The sequence below is a fragment of the Urocampus carinirostris genome, chromosome 11 (genome assembly GCF_059441175.1).
Source record: "Urocampus carinirostris isolate Australia breed hairy pipefish chromosome 11, RoL_Ucar_1.0, whole genome shotgun sequence".
Taxonomy (NCBI): Eukaryota; Metazoa; Chordata; class Actinopteri; order Syngnathiformes; family Syngnathidae; genus Urocampus; species Urocampus carinirostris.
In genome coordinates, this window is record NC_142359.1 from 6,450,377 (window position 1) to 6,469,666 (window position 19,290).

General features: G+C 43.5%; 1 protein-coding gene across 1 annotated transcript in view; it reads left to right on the top strand.

Annotated features, from left to right (window-relative positions):
* The first annotated feature begins 2,504 nt into the window (after positions 1-2,504).
* Positions 2,505-19,290, top strand: part of st8sia1 (ST8 alpha-N-acetyl-neuraminide alpha-2,8-sialyltransferase 1) — a 33,338-nt gene continuing 16,552 nt past the window's right edge. The window contains exons 1-2 of the mRNA XM_088347793.1: positions 2,505-3,322; positions 11,327-11,471. Of these exons, the coding sequence (XP_088203919.1) occupies positions 3,141-3,322; positions 11,327-11,471 (327 nt within the window). The 5' untranslated portion in view covers positions 2,505-3,140. The remainder of the gene's footprint in view (positions 3,323-11,326; positions 11,472-19,290) is intronic.

Here is a 19,290-nt window from a genome sequence, read left to right on the forward strand (position 1 = left end):
TTGGTGTGTGAGTGTGTGTGAAGCACATTGTAAAGCACTTTGGGAGGTCTTCATTGACTTGAAAAGCGCTATATAAATGCAGAACATTTTCATTTATTTAAGTATATCTTGTCCTCAAAGGACTAGAGGTGTAAAAACGCTTTCATTTTGGGGGGTGGTTGGTTTGAATTTGGGGGTGCTTGAGCACCACAAAAAACGAGGTGGTTACGGCCATGCTCTATACCAGGGGTGTCAAACTCATTTGAACTCGGGGGCCACACGATAGAACAAACATTCTGTCGGGGGCCGGACCAGTAGATTAAAGAGAAAGAAAAAGAAAGATAAAGCAATAAAAGAAAGAGGGAGGGAAAATGAGAGAGGGCGGGACAAAGAAAGAAAAATAGAGAGAGGGAGAAAGCACGAGCAAAAGATAAAAAGTCGTGCGAGACAGGGAAAAGAAAGGGAGAGGAAGAAAGAAATCCAAAAAGAAATAGAAAGACAGGAGGAGAGAAAAGAAAACGTGAAGGGTATGATGAGAGAAAGAGAAAAGAGAGAAAAGGAAAAAAGGAAATTAGAGCAAAAGAGGTTAAAAGACACAGAGAGTGAAAGAGACAAAGAGCAACAAAGGAAGAGAAAAAGAGACACAGAGAGTGAAAGAGACAGAGAGTGGGAGAAAAGGCATGGTAAAGAGAGAGAGAGAGAGAGAGAAGGTGAGGAACAAAAGAGATAGAAAAGATAATTAGTGAGGGACGGGGAAAGAGAGAGAGAGAATGAACAAATCCAAAGAGAAATAGAGAGAAAGAGAGAAGTAGAGAAAATAGGAGTGAAAGAGAGATGGAGAAAGAGAGAAAGAGAGAAGAGAGAGAGAAAAGGAAAAAAGGAAGAGAGAGCTAAAGAAGGTCAAATGACACAGAAAGAGACAAAGAGCAACAAAAGAAGAGAAAAAGAGACACAATTAGAGAGTGGGAGAAAATGGGTAGAAAAGGGAGAGAGAGAGAGAGAGAGAGAAATAAATATATAAGTATAGTATCTTTGTTCGAGGCACCTGGCTTTAGTAACATCAAGTTGACCTATTTCAACCTGCAGCTTGTTTTTCTCTTGCGCTTCTCTGAGTGTTGTCTCGCGGGCCGGATTCAAACCGGCCTGATCTGGCCCGCGGGCCGCCTCTTTGACACCTGTGCTCTATACATTAACTTAATCGATTCAAAACGAATGAACTGTACCTTTATTCATTGTTTTGTTCATTTACTTCCTGATTTAACAGCAGGGTTGGGTAGGGTTACTTTAACTGGATTACTTTCAATGACTTTTGGATTACTCCAATACCAAATATGCTAATAAAAGACAAAATAAACTAAATATGAATCAAATGACTACATTTTGTGCAGGCTTGGGGAGTAATGGAACACATGGAACGGCAAAAACGATGTTGGCAAGCTGTTCGGATTTATTCTCATTTTGTTTCTGTCGCATTTTATGTTCATTTTGCCGGAGATCGAAGAGATCAAAGCCAGGAGAGAAATCTTACCACGTGTTGTGAGTCATCATTGTATTTATATTTAGTTTCTTTTGTCTTTTATTGACTTTTGGATGACTCCAATACCAAATACCGGTATGCTAATAAAAGACAAAATCAACTAAATATGAATAAAATGATGACTCACAACACGCGATAAGCTTTCTCTCCTGGCTTTGATCTCCGGCAAAACGAACATAAAATGCGATCAGGGTTGGGTAGGGTTACTTTAACTGGATTGCTTTCAATGACTTTTGGATTACTCAAATACCAAAAATGCTAATAAAAGACAAAATAAACTAAATATGAATAAAATGATGACTCACAACACGCGATAAGCTTTCTCTCCTGGCTTTGATCTCCGGCAAAACGAACATAAAATGCGATCAGGGTTGGGTAGGGTTACTTTAACTGGATTGCTTTCAATGACTTTTGGATGACTCCAATACCAAATATGCTAATAAAAGACGAAATAAACTAAATATGAATAAAATGATGACTCACAACTCGTGGTAAGCTTTCTCTCCTGGCTTTGATCTCTTTGATCTCCGGCAAAACTAACATAAAATGCGACCAGGGTTGGGTAGGGTTAGTTTAACTGGATTACTTTCAATGACTTTTGGATTACTCCAATACCAAATATGCTAATAAAAGACAAAATGAACTAAATATGAATAAAATGATGACTCACAACACGTGGTAAGCTTTCTCTCCTGGCTTTGATCTCTTTGATCTCCGGCAAAACGAACATAAAATGCGACAGAAACAAAAGGAAAACAAATCCAAACAGCTTGCCAACATCATTTTTGCCGTTCCATGTATTCCGTTACTTCCCAAGCCTGCACAAAATTGAGTCATTTTATTCATATTTAGTTTCTTTTGTCTTTTATTAGCATATTTGGTATTGGAGTAATCCAAAAGTCATTGAAAGTAATCCAGTTAAAGTAACCTAACCCTGTTTAACAGTGGACACACTGATTAATCCAGGTGTGCGATAAGGGTTTGACGCACCTGGATTAATCAAATCGTCGGGTCGAAAAAGATAGGGAACAAAGGTGAAAAATTCGGGAAGATGCCGTTAGATTCATGAATCCATTTTGGAGGTTTAAAATAGAATGGGATTATTTATTTTTTTACACTGAAAGTTACACTTCCCATCCTTCGCTGATTTTGCGCCCCCCTTTGGAAAGAGAACCGCTTTGTTTCCGAGGAGAAGAAGGAGGAGGTGGGGGTGGTTAACCGAGGACGAGATAAAGAGGGGGCGCTCCGTCAGCAGGAAGGAGGTTCTCTCTCGTATCCCCGCATTGGGCCCACGAAAGGCCGCGTGGAAGTCTCAGCGCCTCCTCCACGGGCGCCAAATCCGTTGGGACCGACCCCCGGCGAATGCGACGATGGTGAAAGCGAAGCCCTCATTTGGTTCGACAGCGACGATCTCAGCCGTTTGGGCGGAACGGAGATCCGTCAAAACCGGTCGGGCCAGGCGAGCTGTGTGAAGCCGGACCCGGTTCGACCAAAGCCGCCTTGGCTTCGACACTCCGCCCCGTGTGCGGCATGAGGCGGAGGTTCCGTTCCAGAGGTCCGCTCTTTTAGGTGTGTGCGTGTGAGACCGTGTCTGCGTGCGTGGGAGAAGGACCGAGGGTGGAGGATGCTGATGCGGTGCTACCGAGCCAAGCTGTCGGCGTGGGCCGCCTTGTGTGTTCTGGTGCTGTGCTGGTTCTACGTGTTCCCCGTGTACCGGATTCCACGGGACAAGGACATCGTGGAAGAGGTCCTGAGACAGCAGGGCCACGAGTGGAAGAGGAACCAGACTGGCATCGACCTTTACAGGTACAGATAGACGACACCCGCTACCCTCTTATTTGAAACAACGTGCTCCATTCGGGGTTCGTACGCGTGCTTGAAATCCTTAAATGCTTGAATTTAAATTTGGGGTTTTCAAGGACTGCAAAGTGCTTCAATAGTCGGTAAATGGTCTGCATTTATATAGCGCTTTTCAAGTAGATGAAGACCTCCTGAAGCGCTTTACAATGTGTTTCACACTCACACACCAATAGTGGCCAAGCGCCGACCTGCTTATTGGGGGCATTATGGATTCAGTGTCTTGCCAAAGGACACTTCGACATAAAACACAGAGGAGCCGGGAACCGAACCTGGGATATCTTGATCCCAAGACGAGCGCTCGACCTCCTGAGCTAATGCCCCTGTAAAATGCTTGAAATGGTTTCTATGATTCACTTCAATTTTATTCGGGCACAGCTGAAAAAAATAAAAACTGCATAGACTACTAATCAACAAAAAACAGCTTAAAAATACTATACATAAACATTTTGCCAAAGGGAGTAGTCTGAAGCCGGGGCTGTTAACTGCCCAACCCTGTTATTTATTTTTTTAATTGCTTTCCTTTCTGGGGGAAAAAATATTTAGAAAAGAGCTTTACTAGACAAAAGCAAATGATAAAAACAAGGAAATGGTATCTCAAACTTATACCTTAGGGAATGATAACAGTTTTCTGGTGACTGTTTTGCCATTGCATTTCTCCTTCCCTTGTGATTAACTGCAGCCGGCATTAGTTTGTACGGCATTGTCCTATGAAGCCTCACTGCCCCCTAGAGGTCCCGCCCAAGCAGACAAGTGCATGCTACACCTAAACTGGGCACTAATGAAATGTGTGTTAGCGCAAGGATTATTTATATATTCTGGACCATGCAAAAAGGTATCACGGTTGCCCATTGCCCTCACTTGGGCCTGCCCGTTTGGCGCCAGCTGCTGCTTGTTGCCTGATTGGCTTCCCTCCTATTTAAACTCAGTGCTCTTATTCACTCCTTGTCAGTCTGTCAAGGAACCTCTGCACTTGCAAGACTTGTATTTTGACTCTGTCCGGTATCCTGCTTATGTATCCGGTATCGATCCCACCTGTCTCGTACTGTCCGGTATCCCGTATTGATCCTGCCTCTGGTGTCTTGCTCCTCTATCTGGTATTGATTCCGTCTGTCCTGTCTGGTATCTTGCTCCTGTAACCGGTATCGATCCCGTCTGTCTCGTCCTGTTTGGTATCTTACTCGTGTATCCGGTATCGATCTCGTCTGTCTTGACCTGTCCCGTATCTATCCCGTCTGTCTTGTCCTGTCCGGTATCTTGCTCCAGCCTCTGGTATCGATCCTGTCTTGTTCTTTCCGGTATCTTGCTCTAGCCTCAGGTATCGATCCTGCCTGTCTTGTCCTGTCCGGTATCTTGCTCTAGCCTCTGGTATCGATCCTGTCTTGTTCTTTCCGGTATCTTGCTCTAGCCTCCGGTATCGATCCTGCCTGTCTTGTCCTGTCCGGTATCTTGCTCTAGCCTCCGGTATCTGCTTGTGTATCGAGCCCTGTCTGTCCTGCCTAGTTTCAATCTCATTTGCCTCTGGCGTTTGAGTTCCTGCGCATAACTGCCCCATTCCCGTGAAATAAATCTTGTGTAAGAACGTTACGCGTCTGGGTCCTCCATCTGTTCGGGTTCTGACAAAAGGTAGCATTTCCCAGAGGTAAATTGTAATGGGACGAACTTCCTTCACCTGAAACTAAGTTACATATTACTGTCATTTATACCCAACACCTATACTGGGAGAGATTTGTCTCAAAAACATTTATGTTCGCAATTTACTCAAGATATAAAAACCATGTGTTGTTAAATATACTTGCAAGATTACAAAATTGCAGATATTTTAGTGACTCTGCAAAATACCGGCATAACACCAGATTTTTTTTTTTTTTTAGAGAAATTGGAAAATTTGGCTTTGAAAGTCCTTGAAGTGTTTGAATTTGGCTACGATAAAGGTGTACGAAGTATTTATCCACATTGATAAAGGGCGGCAGTAGCTCAGGAGGTAGAGCGCTCGTCCTGGGATCCCAGTTCGAATCCCGGCTCGTCCGTGTTACATGTCGAAGTGTCCTTGGGTAAGACACTGAACCCCTATACCCCAATAAATGCAGATCATTTCATTAAATAGATGGATCTTAAATCAGATTGTTTTTCATGATTATCTTTCTGCAATCAAGACTGTGTCACAACCTAGCATATAAGCCGCCAGGCTGTACTTGCCCAAGACACACCGCAGGAAGTGGTGACCCAGGTCGGAAAGGGATAAGATCATGCCTCAAAAAGTCCAACCCAACCTGGCCCACAGGTATAAAAACCTGAATAAGCTGAAGCCTGAAACCTTGATTTGGGGGACCGGGCCCGAAGTAAACCTGGAGTTGAACTTCAAGGCCGAAGAGCGTGCTTTGACTGATGTACCCAGGACACCGAAGTTCAGCGCTGAAGTCCAGTTCCGGGTTAACTTCGGACTTGGTCCCTTAAATCGGATGTGCACTTTGGTGCCAAAGTGTCTTAATCAAGTAAAAGTACTGTTACTTCAAAATATTACTCAAGTAGAAGTAAATACTCCCAAATCATTACTTGATAAAAGTGCCAAGCAGCATGCAAAAAAAAAAAAAACACAATTCTCTAATGGGGGTATGCGAAACACTAGGGGGTACTTAAAAGCACTCGGGGGAAGGGGGTGGCACTTGAGGTTTTAAGTAAAAGAAGCATTCATCTCATCTCATTAGCTACACCGCTTATCCTCAGTAGGGTCGCGGGGGTGCTGGAGCATCCCAGCAAGCAGGGGGCACCCCGAACTGGTTGCCAGCCAATCGCAGGGCACACGGGGACAGACAACTCACTCAGTCACACCTAGGGACAATTTGGACCGGCCAATTCACCTGAAATGCGGGAGTGCCCGGAGGAAACCCACGCAAGCACGGGGAGAACATACAAACTCCGCACAGTAAGGCCGGGAGCTGGATTTGAACCCACGCAGGAGGTTCCCACGACCTCAGAACAGTGCCGCACACGTGCTAACCACTGCACCGCCGTGCTGCCCTTCATTCATCCATTGTTAAACCCAGGGGTTGAAATCTCATGGCTCTTTGGTGCCCCATAGTTGTTCGTTGGTGCTATTAAAAAATGTTTGATAATGGAAAATTATGATTTATTTATTTTTTTTGTAGGTAAAACATTACAAAAATATTTTTAACGTTAAGGAATATAGATTTTCTTTTTTTAATATTCTGGAGACGGTGTTTGCACGTTAAAATAGTGTAATAAAATCTTTTTAATCTTGAAAGGATGGCAGGTATGTGTTGAAGGCACTCCAGGGGTACGGGAGGTTTTAAATACACTTTTAAAGAAGCATTCATGTTAATAAGCATTTTCTATCAACTTATTTTCTATAGTTTTAACTAAACAAAGACAGCCCTACAAACTAATCTCCAAAGTTTAAGGAATTTCCACAAGTACCAGTTCAGGGTACCACCTGCCGGAAGATGCCTGGGATGGGCAGCAGCACCCTTGTGAGGATAAGCGGCGCAGAAAATGGATGAATGGCATTATTTTCTTAAATATTTCCCTTCAAAAAGCTTTATGCTTTAGGTTATTCGGCTGAAAAAATATTTCTTTAAAAAAATGTTAAGCCTCTAAGTCATAAAACAGTTGATCATGTCGCTACAGAAATGAGCGTCATTTGAACAATAGTTCAAATGAGGCAAACAATGTTGGGTGAAGTGATATTTTTGAGATAACCTTCCATACAGAAGATTAGATCAAAATGTTTATTTTCAAGGTGTCAAATCCAACATGTACGCCGGATTAATGTTCTAAATGAGGGGTGAACGCAATTTGTTTTAAAATATTTTCTTGAAAATCTAGTATCCCTATAATCTTTGAATTTTTTTACATTATTTTATAGATCTTGTTAGAGGATCAACAATTACAGTGCAGAAACTTTTTTTTTAAATAAATATGTCAATAGGCTTAACTCAAGCAGGAAGTTCTCAATATGCAGTGCAACATTTTTTCCCCCTGAACTGCATTCAGTTCACTAATTACATTCATTAAATTTCAGGTTGAACTTGAATGTTGACTCACATTTGCACGCACATGTATTTTCTATGAAATGCAGGTATTATCTGAAAGTAGGGTAGTTCTTGTCACGGACGCCCATAGCCCTCACTTGGCCCCGCCCGTTTGGCGCCAGCTGCGGCTCGTTGCCTGATTGGCTTCCCTCCTATTCAAACTCTGTGCTCTCATTCACTCCTTGTTAGTCCGTCAACAAACCTCTGCACTTGCAAAACTTGTATTTTGACTCTGCTTGTGTATCTGGTATCAATCCCACCTCTCGTCCTGTCTGCTATCTTGCTCCAGTATCCGCTATCGATCACTTCTGTCTCGTCCTGTCCGGTATCTTGCTCCAGTGTTCGCTATCAATCCCGCTTGTCTGCTATCTTGTTCCAGTCTCCTGTATCGATCCCGTCGGTCCGCCCTTTCCAGTATCTTGCTCGTGTATCCGGTATTGATTCTGTCTGTCCAGTCCTGTCCAGTATCTTGCTCGTGTATCCGGTATCAATTCCATCTGCCCTGCCCTGTCCGGATCTTGCTCGTATATCCAGTATCAGGTATTGATTCTGTCTGTCCAGTCCTGTCCAATATCTTGCTCGTGTATCTAGTATTGATCCCTTTTGTCCTGTCCGGTATCTTGCTGTTGTATCCAGTATCCGATATGTCTGTCTTGTCCGGTTTTGCTCTCGTCTACCCCTGGCTTCCTGTTTTCCCGTGCCTGACTTTTTTGTATCACTTCTTCTGCCCAGCGATTGCCGAATCACTGGCGTTTTGTGTTAACGTGCGTGACTGCCCCGTTTCCCGTAAAATAAAAGCTTGTGTAAAGAAACGTCACGCATTTGGGTTCTCTTCTGTACCTCAATTACGGCCATAATCGCTCCTCAAAGAGGACATACAGGTTTATGTCAGTTTACAAATATTTACCCTCTACTTTGTTTTGAAAAGCTCTGTTTTCCAAATCAACTTTACGCTCTGCCATTGTGAGGGTCCAGCATCCACGTAATCCACAGAAACGGTAACGTCTGTCACGGTTGCCATGGCGCCCAATTGGGCCCGCCCGTGTGGCGCCAGCTGCGGCTCGTTGACAAAATGGCTTCCCTTCTATTTAAACTCAGTGCTCTCACTCACCGTTTGTCAGTCTGTCAGCGAACCTTTGCACCCACAGGATGTGGGTTTTGACTCTGCCCGGTATCCCGTTTGTGTATCCTGTCCAGTATCGATCCCGTCGGTTTCGTCCTGTTTTGATTTCGGTCTCCAGTGTTTGGTATCATGCCTGTCATTCTTGTCCTGTCTGATATCTGTCTCCAGTCTCCTATATCTGTTATCAATCCTTTCAATCTCGTTCTCGGCTCGTGTAACTGGTATTGATCCCGTTGGTCTCTTGCTTTCTGTTCCACGCCAAACTTCTGTCTTTCTTCTTTCACCCACCGATCGCCGAATCACTGGCATTTTGTGTTAACGTGTGTGACTGCCCCGTTTCCCGTAAAATAAAAGCTTGTGTAAAGAAACGTCACGCATTTGGGTTCTCTTCTGTTACATCCTGATAGATAGAAGATAATCCGTGGGTGTTACGTCTCTGCTTCCTGACACTAAAGACTCTCAATTAACGCACTTGTCAGTCTTGTGTTTCAACAGCCAGACGTATTGTTTTTCAGTGTATAGTTTTCAAAGTGGCTGCGCTCGTCAGGCTACAGCTAACTCGGTGGATGCAGGAACATTGTGGCAGGAGCAGCAGCGCTGCATTGTGGGATCTGAAGTTTGAGAGTTCAGTGTTTCATAGAGCCAGGCCATCACAGTGGATGTATATCAAATTAATTCACGGGCCGGATATAATTGTACGCTAGACCGGATGTGGCCCACGGGTCGTGAGTTTGATACTTACGCTCTAGGCCAGGGATCAACAACCTTTTCAATGTGAAGTGCCACTTCAAATTTCCTTGTAAATCAGTGTGCCACACCAAGATCAAAGACTCGCACAACAATTTATTTTATATCTGACGGAGCTGTAATTTTACACCAGTCCGAATATACAACATGGATATACATTCAAATAGTATAACTGACCAATTTATCTTCCAATATTCTTGTTCATCAATAAACTAAAAAAATAAATGTGAGCAACATGTGGAGAGGCCTGTAGATATCCATGACTTCACCCCGAATCAACCATTCATCAACAATAAACTACAATCAAAAACAAGTGAAATGGACAGCTACCATACCATTCGTCAATAAAATCATATTGCAGAAAATATCAAAACTTGAATTAACAGCAAAAAGGCAGAAGGCTACTTGGAAATAAGTGCAACAGAAATAACAGCTGATTTGGTCTCAGATATAAATGGTTTTCCTTGCTTTGCTATGTATTCAATGAGCAATGTGATAACTTGCTTCAATGGCGGTGTTTTTAGCAGTGACAAAGGTTTTTAGGGTCTGTGTTTGTCTGCCATACATGGACACCGCACGTTTTAATGTCTACACCTTGAATTCACATTTCGTCTCGCCATGAGGTTTAACACTTGATGTGCGAGGTATAACACTCGAGGCATAATGCACAAACAGCAAGTCGTCAAAGATTTTTTTCGCTGAAGGAGCTGTCAGTATTCATTCATTTATCGCGCGCCGCTGGGTCAAAACACTGATTTCTACTCTGAGAGTCTCTCTGCAGACACACACTCGCACACGGAGCAGAAGGGGAGGGTCGCTACCTTAAAGCCTCTAAACAACATGGCGCGTAACTGAAAATGTCTAAATTTCAAGTACCGTATTTTCCGCACTATAAGGCGCACCCCCAAAAAATAGTTTTGGTCCTATATTTTCCATACGTAAGGCGCACCGGATAATAAGGCGCTACAATGGGAACGTGGACAAAACAGTCAGATAGTTCAGTCCAACTTATTACCCCCTTAACATTCCCAAAGCTTGCATAGAAGCAAATACGTGTCTCAGACATGTACGGAAACCGTGTCTGTACGATGTCACCAATCACTCAAATGCATCGTTCCAAATATCATTCGGAAGGTTTAAGTCTTGGGATTTAAGAAATGCCAAACATTTCTTAGTTTCCATTTTATTTTTTGCTGGCAACTGTGTGGACAGCAGAGTAAGAAATTTATTGTGCAGGGAAACGGGGTTCTTTACTGTGCATATGACAATAAACACTTTGAATTGAATTTAGTTTAAAAATAGACTCATCACAGAAACATAAAGATCGCTCTAAAACAAGATACCGGGAAAATATAAAGCCGCATAGCTCACCTAAGTTCTCTTGCAGCCATCACGTTCAATAATGATACGTAACCATGGTCTTCTTACAACCGTGAGTGTAGTTAATCCAGGGAGAGCAAAATATTTACAAATACAAAATAGTAAAAAACGTTTTCTCTTGTTGTAGTGCAACCCAACGTGTGATTCACATTCATCTTTTTCGGCCAATTGCAGGCTTTGTTTCGCCCCTTTAACCTATGCGAGCCTGTACATGATAAAAAGGATCCGCCCCCTTTACCTCCGAATAATTTTAGCCAATAGTGACTGATTCAAATGATTGACATATTGGTTAGGAAATCAAACGCCGGTATATAAATCCCAGCATACACCACGGACGACTTCGCCTTCGGGGGAAAATCGAGTCGGCGGCTGCTTGCCTTAGTTGCAGGACTTTGCGACTTAATATCGATCCATACATAAGGCGCACTGTATTATAAGGTGCATGGTCAGCTTTTGAAGAAAAATAAAGGCTTTTAGGTGCGTCTTATAGTGCGGAAAATACGGTAAAAATGCGCAGTTTTTACAAAAAATCATTATTTTGTCGTGTGCTTGCGTGTCACCGGTTAGCCCTTCACTGTATGTTTTTCTTTGAAGGAAATACTTAGCAGTGTACCTTGATATTTGCAATCTTATATGGGTTTACCCTTACAGGAAGCTACTGAGTGATTGCTGCGACCCTCGGCGTCAATTTGCGCTGACTAAGGAGAACGCTCCGTTGGGCAAGGTGCTTTGGTACGACGGAGAGCTCTACCACTCGCACACGGTCAACAACGAGACCTACTCTCTCTTTGTGCAGGTAAGCAAAGAGGCAGTTCTGCTTTTTTTTTTTGTGCACTCAGCGCAACTCGATGCCGCTGTGGGTTTATGATATGGATGTCGAAGGGGAAAGGGAGTGGCTGATTATGGCCGATAATATGAGATGCACATCTTTTCCTTTCCGGAATAACATAAACGTTTTCCTATGCAGTGAAACCTCGGTTCTCGACCATAATCCTTTCCATTTCTTTGTACGAAAACCAATTTGTACGATCACCGAAGCCCTTTTTTTCTATTAAAAGTAATGTAAAATTGTTTTAATCTGTTCCAACACCCTGAATGTTTATTTTGAATATTTAACGTAAAGCTAACCCAGGCTAATCGTACGTTCGCGTTAGCATAATCATCCGTACGAAAGATTACGCTAACATAAACGTGTAAAAATGAAAAAATCAGGTCGTTTACACGTCTTTTAGCACCCGGGTCTCCACAACAAGTGGTGAGCGGTTAAAGGATAAAGAAAATAATTATGAATAGGATTTCTTACCGGTCGGCAGAAGCCATGCTGTATTCCTGAAAGAAGGGAAACTCGCACACCTTCCCATTTTGCTATTATTTCTTTCTTAAATGCAATAGTTGTACGCACTATTCCTCTTTTTTCACCTGTAGCAACTTTGCTGCTTGCACTGACCTTCTTCCGAGGCATAATTAGGGGTTAAAACACTCCCTTCACCGCTTTTGAAAAACGAAAACAGAAAAGGAGTGCGCGTTGCCGTGACAACAGTTCTTCACGGGGGGTGGGGGCAACCTATACTCGTACGCCGCTCAGCGTCGCCCCTAGCGTACCGGCGTTCAAACTCAGTTTTTTTGAACGAAAAGCAAAGCAATAATTTCCTGAAATTTTTGGTCGAGAACCGATTTGTTCGAACTGAGAGGCGTTCGAAAACCGAGGTTCCACTGTACTTGAATGCCTTCCTTTTTAGTATACACCATACACCAAAAACAAGCACACTTGTTTATCTCACTCCAAAAATTCCAAGCACATGGACCCTTTTGTTAATATCCTGTGGGGAAGAGGGGGTGTGAGATGAATATCTGACCCCAATTTGCAGGCCTCGACTATGCATGCTCATGAAGGGGGAGCGAATACAAATAGGCGTATTAGAGGCACCAGACTAAAGCTCCCGAGTGGTAAGACTACAGGGAAAAGCTACAAATAACAATGTAATAAATGAACTATTTTATCGTCGGCAGTCTAAACATGCCATTCTGGTTAGTATTATTTGCGGGCGATAGTGTCGGGAGTAACGCGTCATAAAGGAACAGATTCCCGGAAGGCAATTACTTGCTGTCAAACTCATTTTAACTCTGGGGGGGGGGCCAAGCCACAAAACAAACATTCTGTCGGGGGCAGGACTAGTAGATTAAAGAGAAAGGAAAAAGAGATAAAGAAATGAGAGAAAGAGGGAGGATAAAGGAGAGAGGGCGGGACAAAAAAGGAGAGGGGGAGAATGTGAGAAACAAAATAGATAAGTCGTGAGAGAAAGAAAGAAATCCAAAGAGAAATAGAAATACATAGGGAGAGAAAAGAGGAGAAAGCGCAAAGGGTAGGAAGAGAGAAAGAGAGAAGGAAGTTGGAGCAAAAGAAGTTAAAAAGACGGAGAGAAAGGGACAATGGAAGAGAAAGAGTAACACAGGGAGTTGAAGAGATGGAGAGTGGGAGAAAAGGGGTGGAAAAGTGGGAGCGAGAGAGAGAGAGTGTGAGAAACAAGAGTTAAAAAGAGAATTAGTGAGAGACGGGGAAAGGGAGAGAATGAACAAATCCAAAGAGAAATGGAGAGTAGGAGAGAAAATAGAAGGGGAGAGAACGAGAGATGGAGAAAGCAAGAGAGAAAAGGAAGAGAGAGCTAAAGAAGGTCAAACGACACAGAAAGAGACAAAGGAAGAGAGAAAGAGAAAGTTAGAGAGTGGGAGAAAAGAGGGGGGAAGAGGGAGACAGATAAATAAATACAAGTACAGTGTCTTTGTGAGAGGATCCTGGCTTTGGCAATATCAAGCTGACACATTTCAACCTGCAGCTTGTTTTTCTCTTGCACTTCTCTGAGTGTTGTCTCGTGAGCCGCCTGTTTGACACCAGTGCTGTACTCTCACAAGTACAGTAACTCCTTATGGATCAAATTTAATAAATCAACTGTCATTACTACATGGTGCGTTACTGTTCTGTTGGAAAAACATGTCTGGCGACAAGGGTTGATAATGGAATTCGTTGTCGACTATTTTTGTCGACAAGTCGTTGCAGTCCTACTCCCAAATTGTAACTTTTATGCAGGCATGAAAATCGAAATTTGCCGTTATAAAGACTTAAAGGTAGACATGGGAAGAAGTATGTTTTGAAGAGGGAGTGGGGTTTTAGGAGATTTCCCAGTGTGAATTAAACGTTTGAGGCGGTGCGTTGGAACTAAAATCAATATACCGTATTTTCCGCACTATAAGGCGCACCTAAAAGCCTTTATTTTTTTTAAAAGCTGACCATGCGCCTTATAATACAGTGCGCCTTATATGTGGCTCAATATTAAGTCGCAAAGTCTTGCAACTAATGCAAAGCAGCCGCCGACTCGATTTTCCCCCGAACGCGAAGTAGTCCGCGGTGTATGCTGGGATTTATATACTGGCGTTTCATTGGCTAACCAATGTGTCAATCATCATTTGAATCGATCACTATTGGCTTAAGTTATTCGGAGGTAAAGGGGGCGGATCCTTTGTATCATCTACAGGCTTGTAAAGGCTAAGGGGCAAAACAAAGCCTGTAATTTGCCGAAAAAGATGAATGTGAATAGCAAGTGTGGTTGTCTACGGCATAGCGAAAACATGTTTTACCATTCTGTATTTGTAAATATTTTACTCTCCTGGATTTACTACACTCACGGATATAAGAGGACCATGGTTGCACATTATTATTGAACACAACGACTTCGGTGAGCTGCTCCGGCTATATATTTTCCCAGTACCTTGTTTCAGACTCAACTCAATGTTTCTGTGATAAGCGGTGCAGATAATGGATGGAATGGAGTGTCTATTTTTAAATTAAACTCCATTCCAAGTGTTTATTGTCATATGCACAGTATGGTTGCGAGCGAAAAAGAAAATAGAAACTAAGGAATGGTTGGCATTTCTTGAATCCCAAGACTTTAACCTTCCGAATGATATTTGGAACGATGCATTTAAGTGACATCGTACGGACACCGCATCCGCACGTCTCTACGACACGTATTTGCTTCTTTGCAAGCTTTGGGAATGTTAAGGGGGTAATAAGTTTGACTGAACTATCTGACTGTTTTGTCCACGTTCCCATTGTAGCGCCTTATAATCCGGTGCGTCTTATGTATGTCAAATATAGGACCAAAAACTATTTTTTTTCGGGGTGCGCCCTATAACACGGTGTGCCTTATAGTGCGGAAAATACAGTACTTTTGGATTACTCCAGTAGCAAATATGCTATTAAAAGACAAAAACTAAATATGAATAGAATGACTACATTTTGTGCAGGCTTGGGGAGTAACGGAATACATGGAACGGCAAAAATGATGTTGGCAAGCTGTTAGAATTTATTTTTTTATTTTGTTTCTGTCGCATTTTATGTTAGTTTTGCCGGAGATAAAAGCGATCAAAGCCACGAGAGAAAGCTTACCACGTTTTGTGAGTCGTCATATTATTCATATTGTCTTTTGTCTTGGCATATTTGGTATTGGAGTAGCAGCACGGCGGCGCAGTGGTTAGCACGTGTGGGGCACAGTTCTGAGGTCATGGGTTCTAATCCAGCCCATGAACCTCAGAAATCCAGCTACCAACCTTCCTGTGTGGAGTTGGCATGTTCTCCTCGTGCTTGCATGGGTTTCCTCCCACATTCCAAAAACATGCTTGTCAGGTTAATTGGCCGGTCCAAATTGTCCCTGGGAGTGAATGAGCGAATGAGTTGTGCCCCGTGATTGGCTGGCAACCAGTTCAGGGTGTCCCCTGCCCACTGCCCGAAGATGGCCGCGATGCTACTGAGGATAAGCGGTACAGATAATGGATGGATGGGGTGTTGGAGTAATCCAAAAGTAATTGAAAGTAACCCAGTTAAAGTAACCCTACCCAACCCTGATCATTTGCATACTTAGTTTGAGCTGAGAAAAAGTGAAACACGTTTATACTGATTTCTGCGCCTTTTACACAAATACCCTTCTCACCTTTTAACCCTGACCAATTTGCATGCCAGTTTACACTGGTAGGGAGTAAAGCAAGAGGAATTTCAACTTCTCCTGAGCACTGAATGCCTGATTTGCATAACTCCCGGTTTGCATAAGCGTGACTCTCCAACGTGCGTCTATTTTTAGTCTGGTTTACAGGCCGGCATTGCTAAGTTAGAGGCACATTCACTCGCAACACAGATGAGCTTTCATCCGAGGCGCCCTTATTGCATTTGAGCATTAGCCAAAGAAAGTAGACCATTTGGTTCACACAGTGAATGTACAGTATCCAACAAACGGAATTTTGCAGCTACCGTTTACCTCCGCTTCACGAAAAGCACATGATTTACAGTATGGTGAATGAGACAAAATCAATTTAGGCGTGTAAGGTTTACCCAAACAGGTAAACGGTATATGGCGGTCTGCTTGTTTTTTTCATATACAAAACCATTGTGAAAATGGTCCAATTTATAAGAGTTGGTCTTAAAATCGCCCTCACTCGCATTTATTGACATTTATACCGTACAGCATCTGCTGCTGAGTAGGAAACTGACAGAGATGGGAGTTAGCTCACACCTTGTAGAATGGATTACTGACTACCTGACAGGCAGACCCCAGTATGTGAAACGGGCTGTACATCGGAAACTGTGGTTAGCAGCACAGGATCTCCGCAGGGGACCGTGCCCTCTCCGTTCCTATTCACTCTATATACATCGGACTTTAAGTACAACTCTGAGTCCTGCCATGTGCAAAAGTTTGCCGACGACACTGCGATCGTGGGATGTATCAGAAATGGGCAGGAGGAGGAGTACAGGAAATTGATTCAGGACTTTGTCCGATGGAACGTCGCAAACCACCTGCACCTGAACACCACCAAGACCAGGGAGATGGAGTGGACTTCAGGAGAACCAGAACTCACCCGGTTCCTGTAACCATCAAAGGAGAATGTGTAGAATTTGTCCAGACCTACAAATACCTGGGTGTGCAGCTGGACAACAAACTGGACTGGAGTGCCAACACAGAAGCTCTATGTAGGAAAGGGCAAAGCCGACTTTACTTCCTTCAGAGGGCTGGCCTCCTTCAAAATCTGCAAAAAGCTCCTGAAAATATTCTATGAGACAGTAGTGGCAAGCGCCCTCTTCTATGCGGCAGCGTGTTGGGGAGGCAGCGTCAAGAAGAAGGATGCCTCTCGTCTCAATAAACTGGCTAGGAAAGCGAGCTCTGTTGTGGGCAAAGAGCTGGACAGCCTAACAACAGTAGCTGAGAGACGAGCACTGAAAAAGCTGAGGTCAATCATGGACAATCCATCGCATCCACTACACAGCATTATCTCCAGACAGAAGAGCAGTTTCAGCGACCGACTGCTGTCACTGTCTTGTACTACGGACAGACTGAAGAGATCTTTTCTTCCTCATGCCATGAGGCTCTTTAACTCTACCCGGCAGAGTAAAAGCCCACATTAAACCACACCACCTACATTGCATATTACCGTATTTTATTGCAATATGTATTCTGTGTAGCACTATTTAGATATTCTATATAACACGCTACAGTGGGCATTTGCACGTCACACTGGGTATTTGTATATTGTATTCTTTTTGCTTTATTATTGTATTCTCAGCTCAGGGATGAATAAAGTATCTATCTATGTTTTATGATGCAAAGTCTTATCAAAAGTACTTAAGGACTGAAATTGGTCGTTTTTAACATTTCACAACTGACAACCTATACCTGGCTGTTGGACCAGGTCAACTGGGTGAACAAGAGTATTGTGCAAAAGGTGTTCAGAGTATCCAACAATTCTCACGCTGTTGTAGACGAGAGTGCTGAGACATCAGATGAGTCAGTGAAAAGGGCAGTTCCACCAGGCAATAAGCAGAACCATGTACTTTGTGCATAGACACAGGAGACCTACCAAGCGTGAGAGAGTCGCCTAGTGTGATGAAACTACTGAAGCATTGGAGCAGACTCACCATACAGAATGGCATGCTCTACAAAATAAGGAAAGATCCTCACATGGCCAAGAAGATCTTCCAGTTTGTGGTGCCTGACTCATTGAAACAAAGTCCTCCACGGTTTCCATGACTCAGCAGGTCACCAAGGCCAGAACCGTACTTTGTCTCTGGTGAGCCAACGATTCTTCTGGAATGGCATGGAACGTGATGTTGTGAACTATGTTAAATTCTGTCAGCGTTGTATAGTAGGGAAAACACCGGAACCTCACAACCGTGCACCACTCAAGAACATGGTCACCTCTGAGTGACGTTTTTTCCTTGGACTGCATGCATTTCGATTCAAATACTTTTGTCAGGCAGACTCTGGCATAACACTCAAGCTCTCTTTTTAAAGATAAATTTACTCGTAGAAAATGTACAATGTATGTCCTAAAAACCGTATTGGCTTGAATGTTATTTGAACGTTACCGAAGCGAGTCGGACACCTTTTTTACTGGTTTAACTGTCCAACTGTTCTCTTTAAATGTTCATGCAACACCGAGATACTGCCATGATACGCAAGGTCTGCTTTGCGAATTCTGCAAGTACTCTTTTATTCGCCGTATCTATGTCAAGACCAGAACAGGAGGAGGACCCAGGTGCGTAACATTTACTCACAAGGTTATTAAGATATAGAGGAAAAACAAACGCCAGCGAGCCGGTGCTCGCTGGACGAGGGAAGCAAGCAGCTCACGGCATCGGAGCGTGTTCGGAATGTGGAAGTGGTTTTTGCGGAGCGGGAGATTGTAGCATGGTAAAACGGAAAAAGGCGTATCGATAGCCGGAGCGGGCAATCAGTGCGTGGTTGGTAGTCAAAAACGGGTCGTTAGCCGGGATGGGAGCTCAGAACGTGGTCGGTGGTCAGAAACTGGTCGTAGCCGGAGACAAGCGGGGAATCAGGAAGAGACGATTGGGTTACGGGTAAAAAAAAAAACTGGACTGGCGGGAGTCAAATTGCTTGCCTTTAGTAAACGAAGGTTCGCTGACGGACTGACAAAGGGTGAGTGAGAGCTCTGAGCTTGAATAGGAGGGGGAACTAATCAGGTAAACAGCAGCAGCTGGCGTCAACGAGCGGGCACAGGTGAGTGCAATGAGTAATCATGACAATGTAGGCTAAAATGCTACAAAAACTTAGAAGTTTCCGTACGCGAACTTGAATTTGACGCCTTCATTTCTGTATTTTATCGCTTGAGACCAAGACGCTACTGCGCATGAGTCATTCCCAGCAAAGATTATGTTTATGTAGAGATGCCTGGGGACCATAATCCACAATAGGATTCATTCGCCGACTAATTCTATTATCAATTTTTGTCGATGGCATCAACTTGTCATGATTCCCGATGTGAATCACCTGTGCCCGCTTTTTTGGCGCCAACTGCCTCCCTGTCCCTATTTAAACCCACTCCTATCTGTCCCCTTTTGTCAGTCCGCCTGCGAACCTCAGTTAACACTAGGCAAGCCTTTTTTGATCCTGACCACGTCTACGCTCCTGTCCCGGCTACTGACCCGTTTTTCTGTTCCCGACACCGCCATCGCTCGCCACGGAAGATCCACTTCCGCATTCAGAGCGGCCTGATTCCCGCGTCCAGTAATCACCAGATCGTGGGCGCAACCTTTTCTTTCTTCCAATAAAACT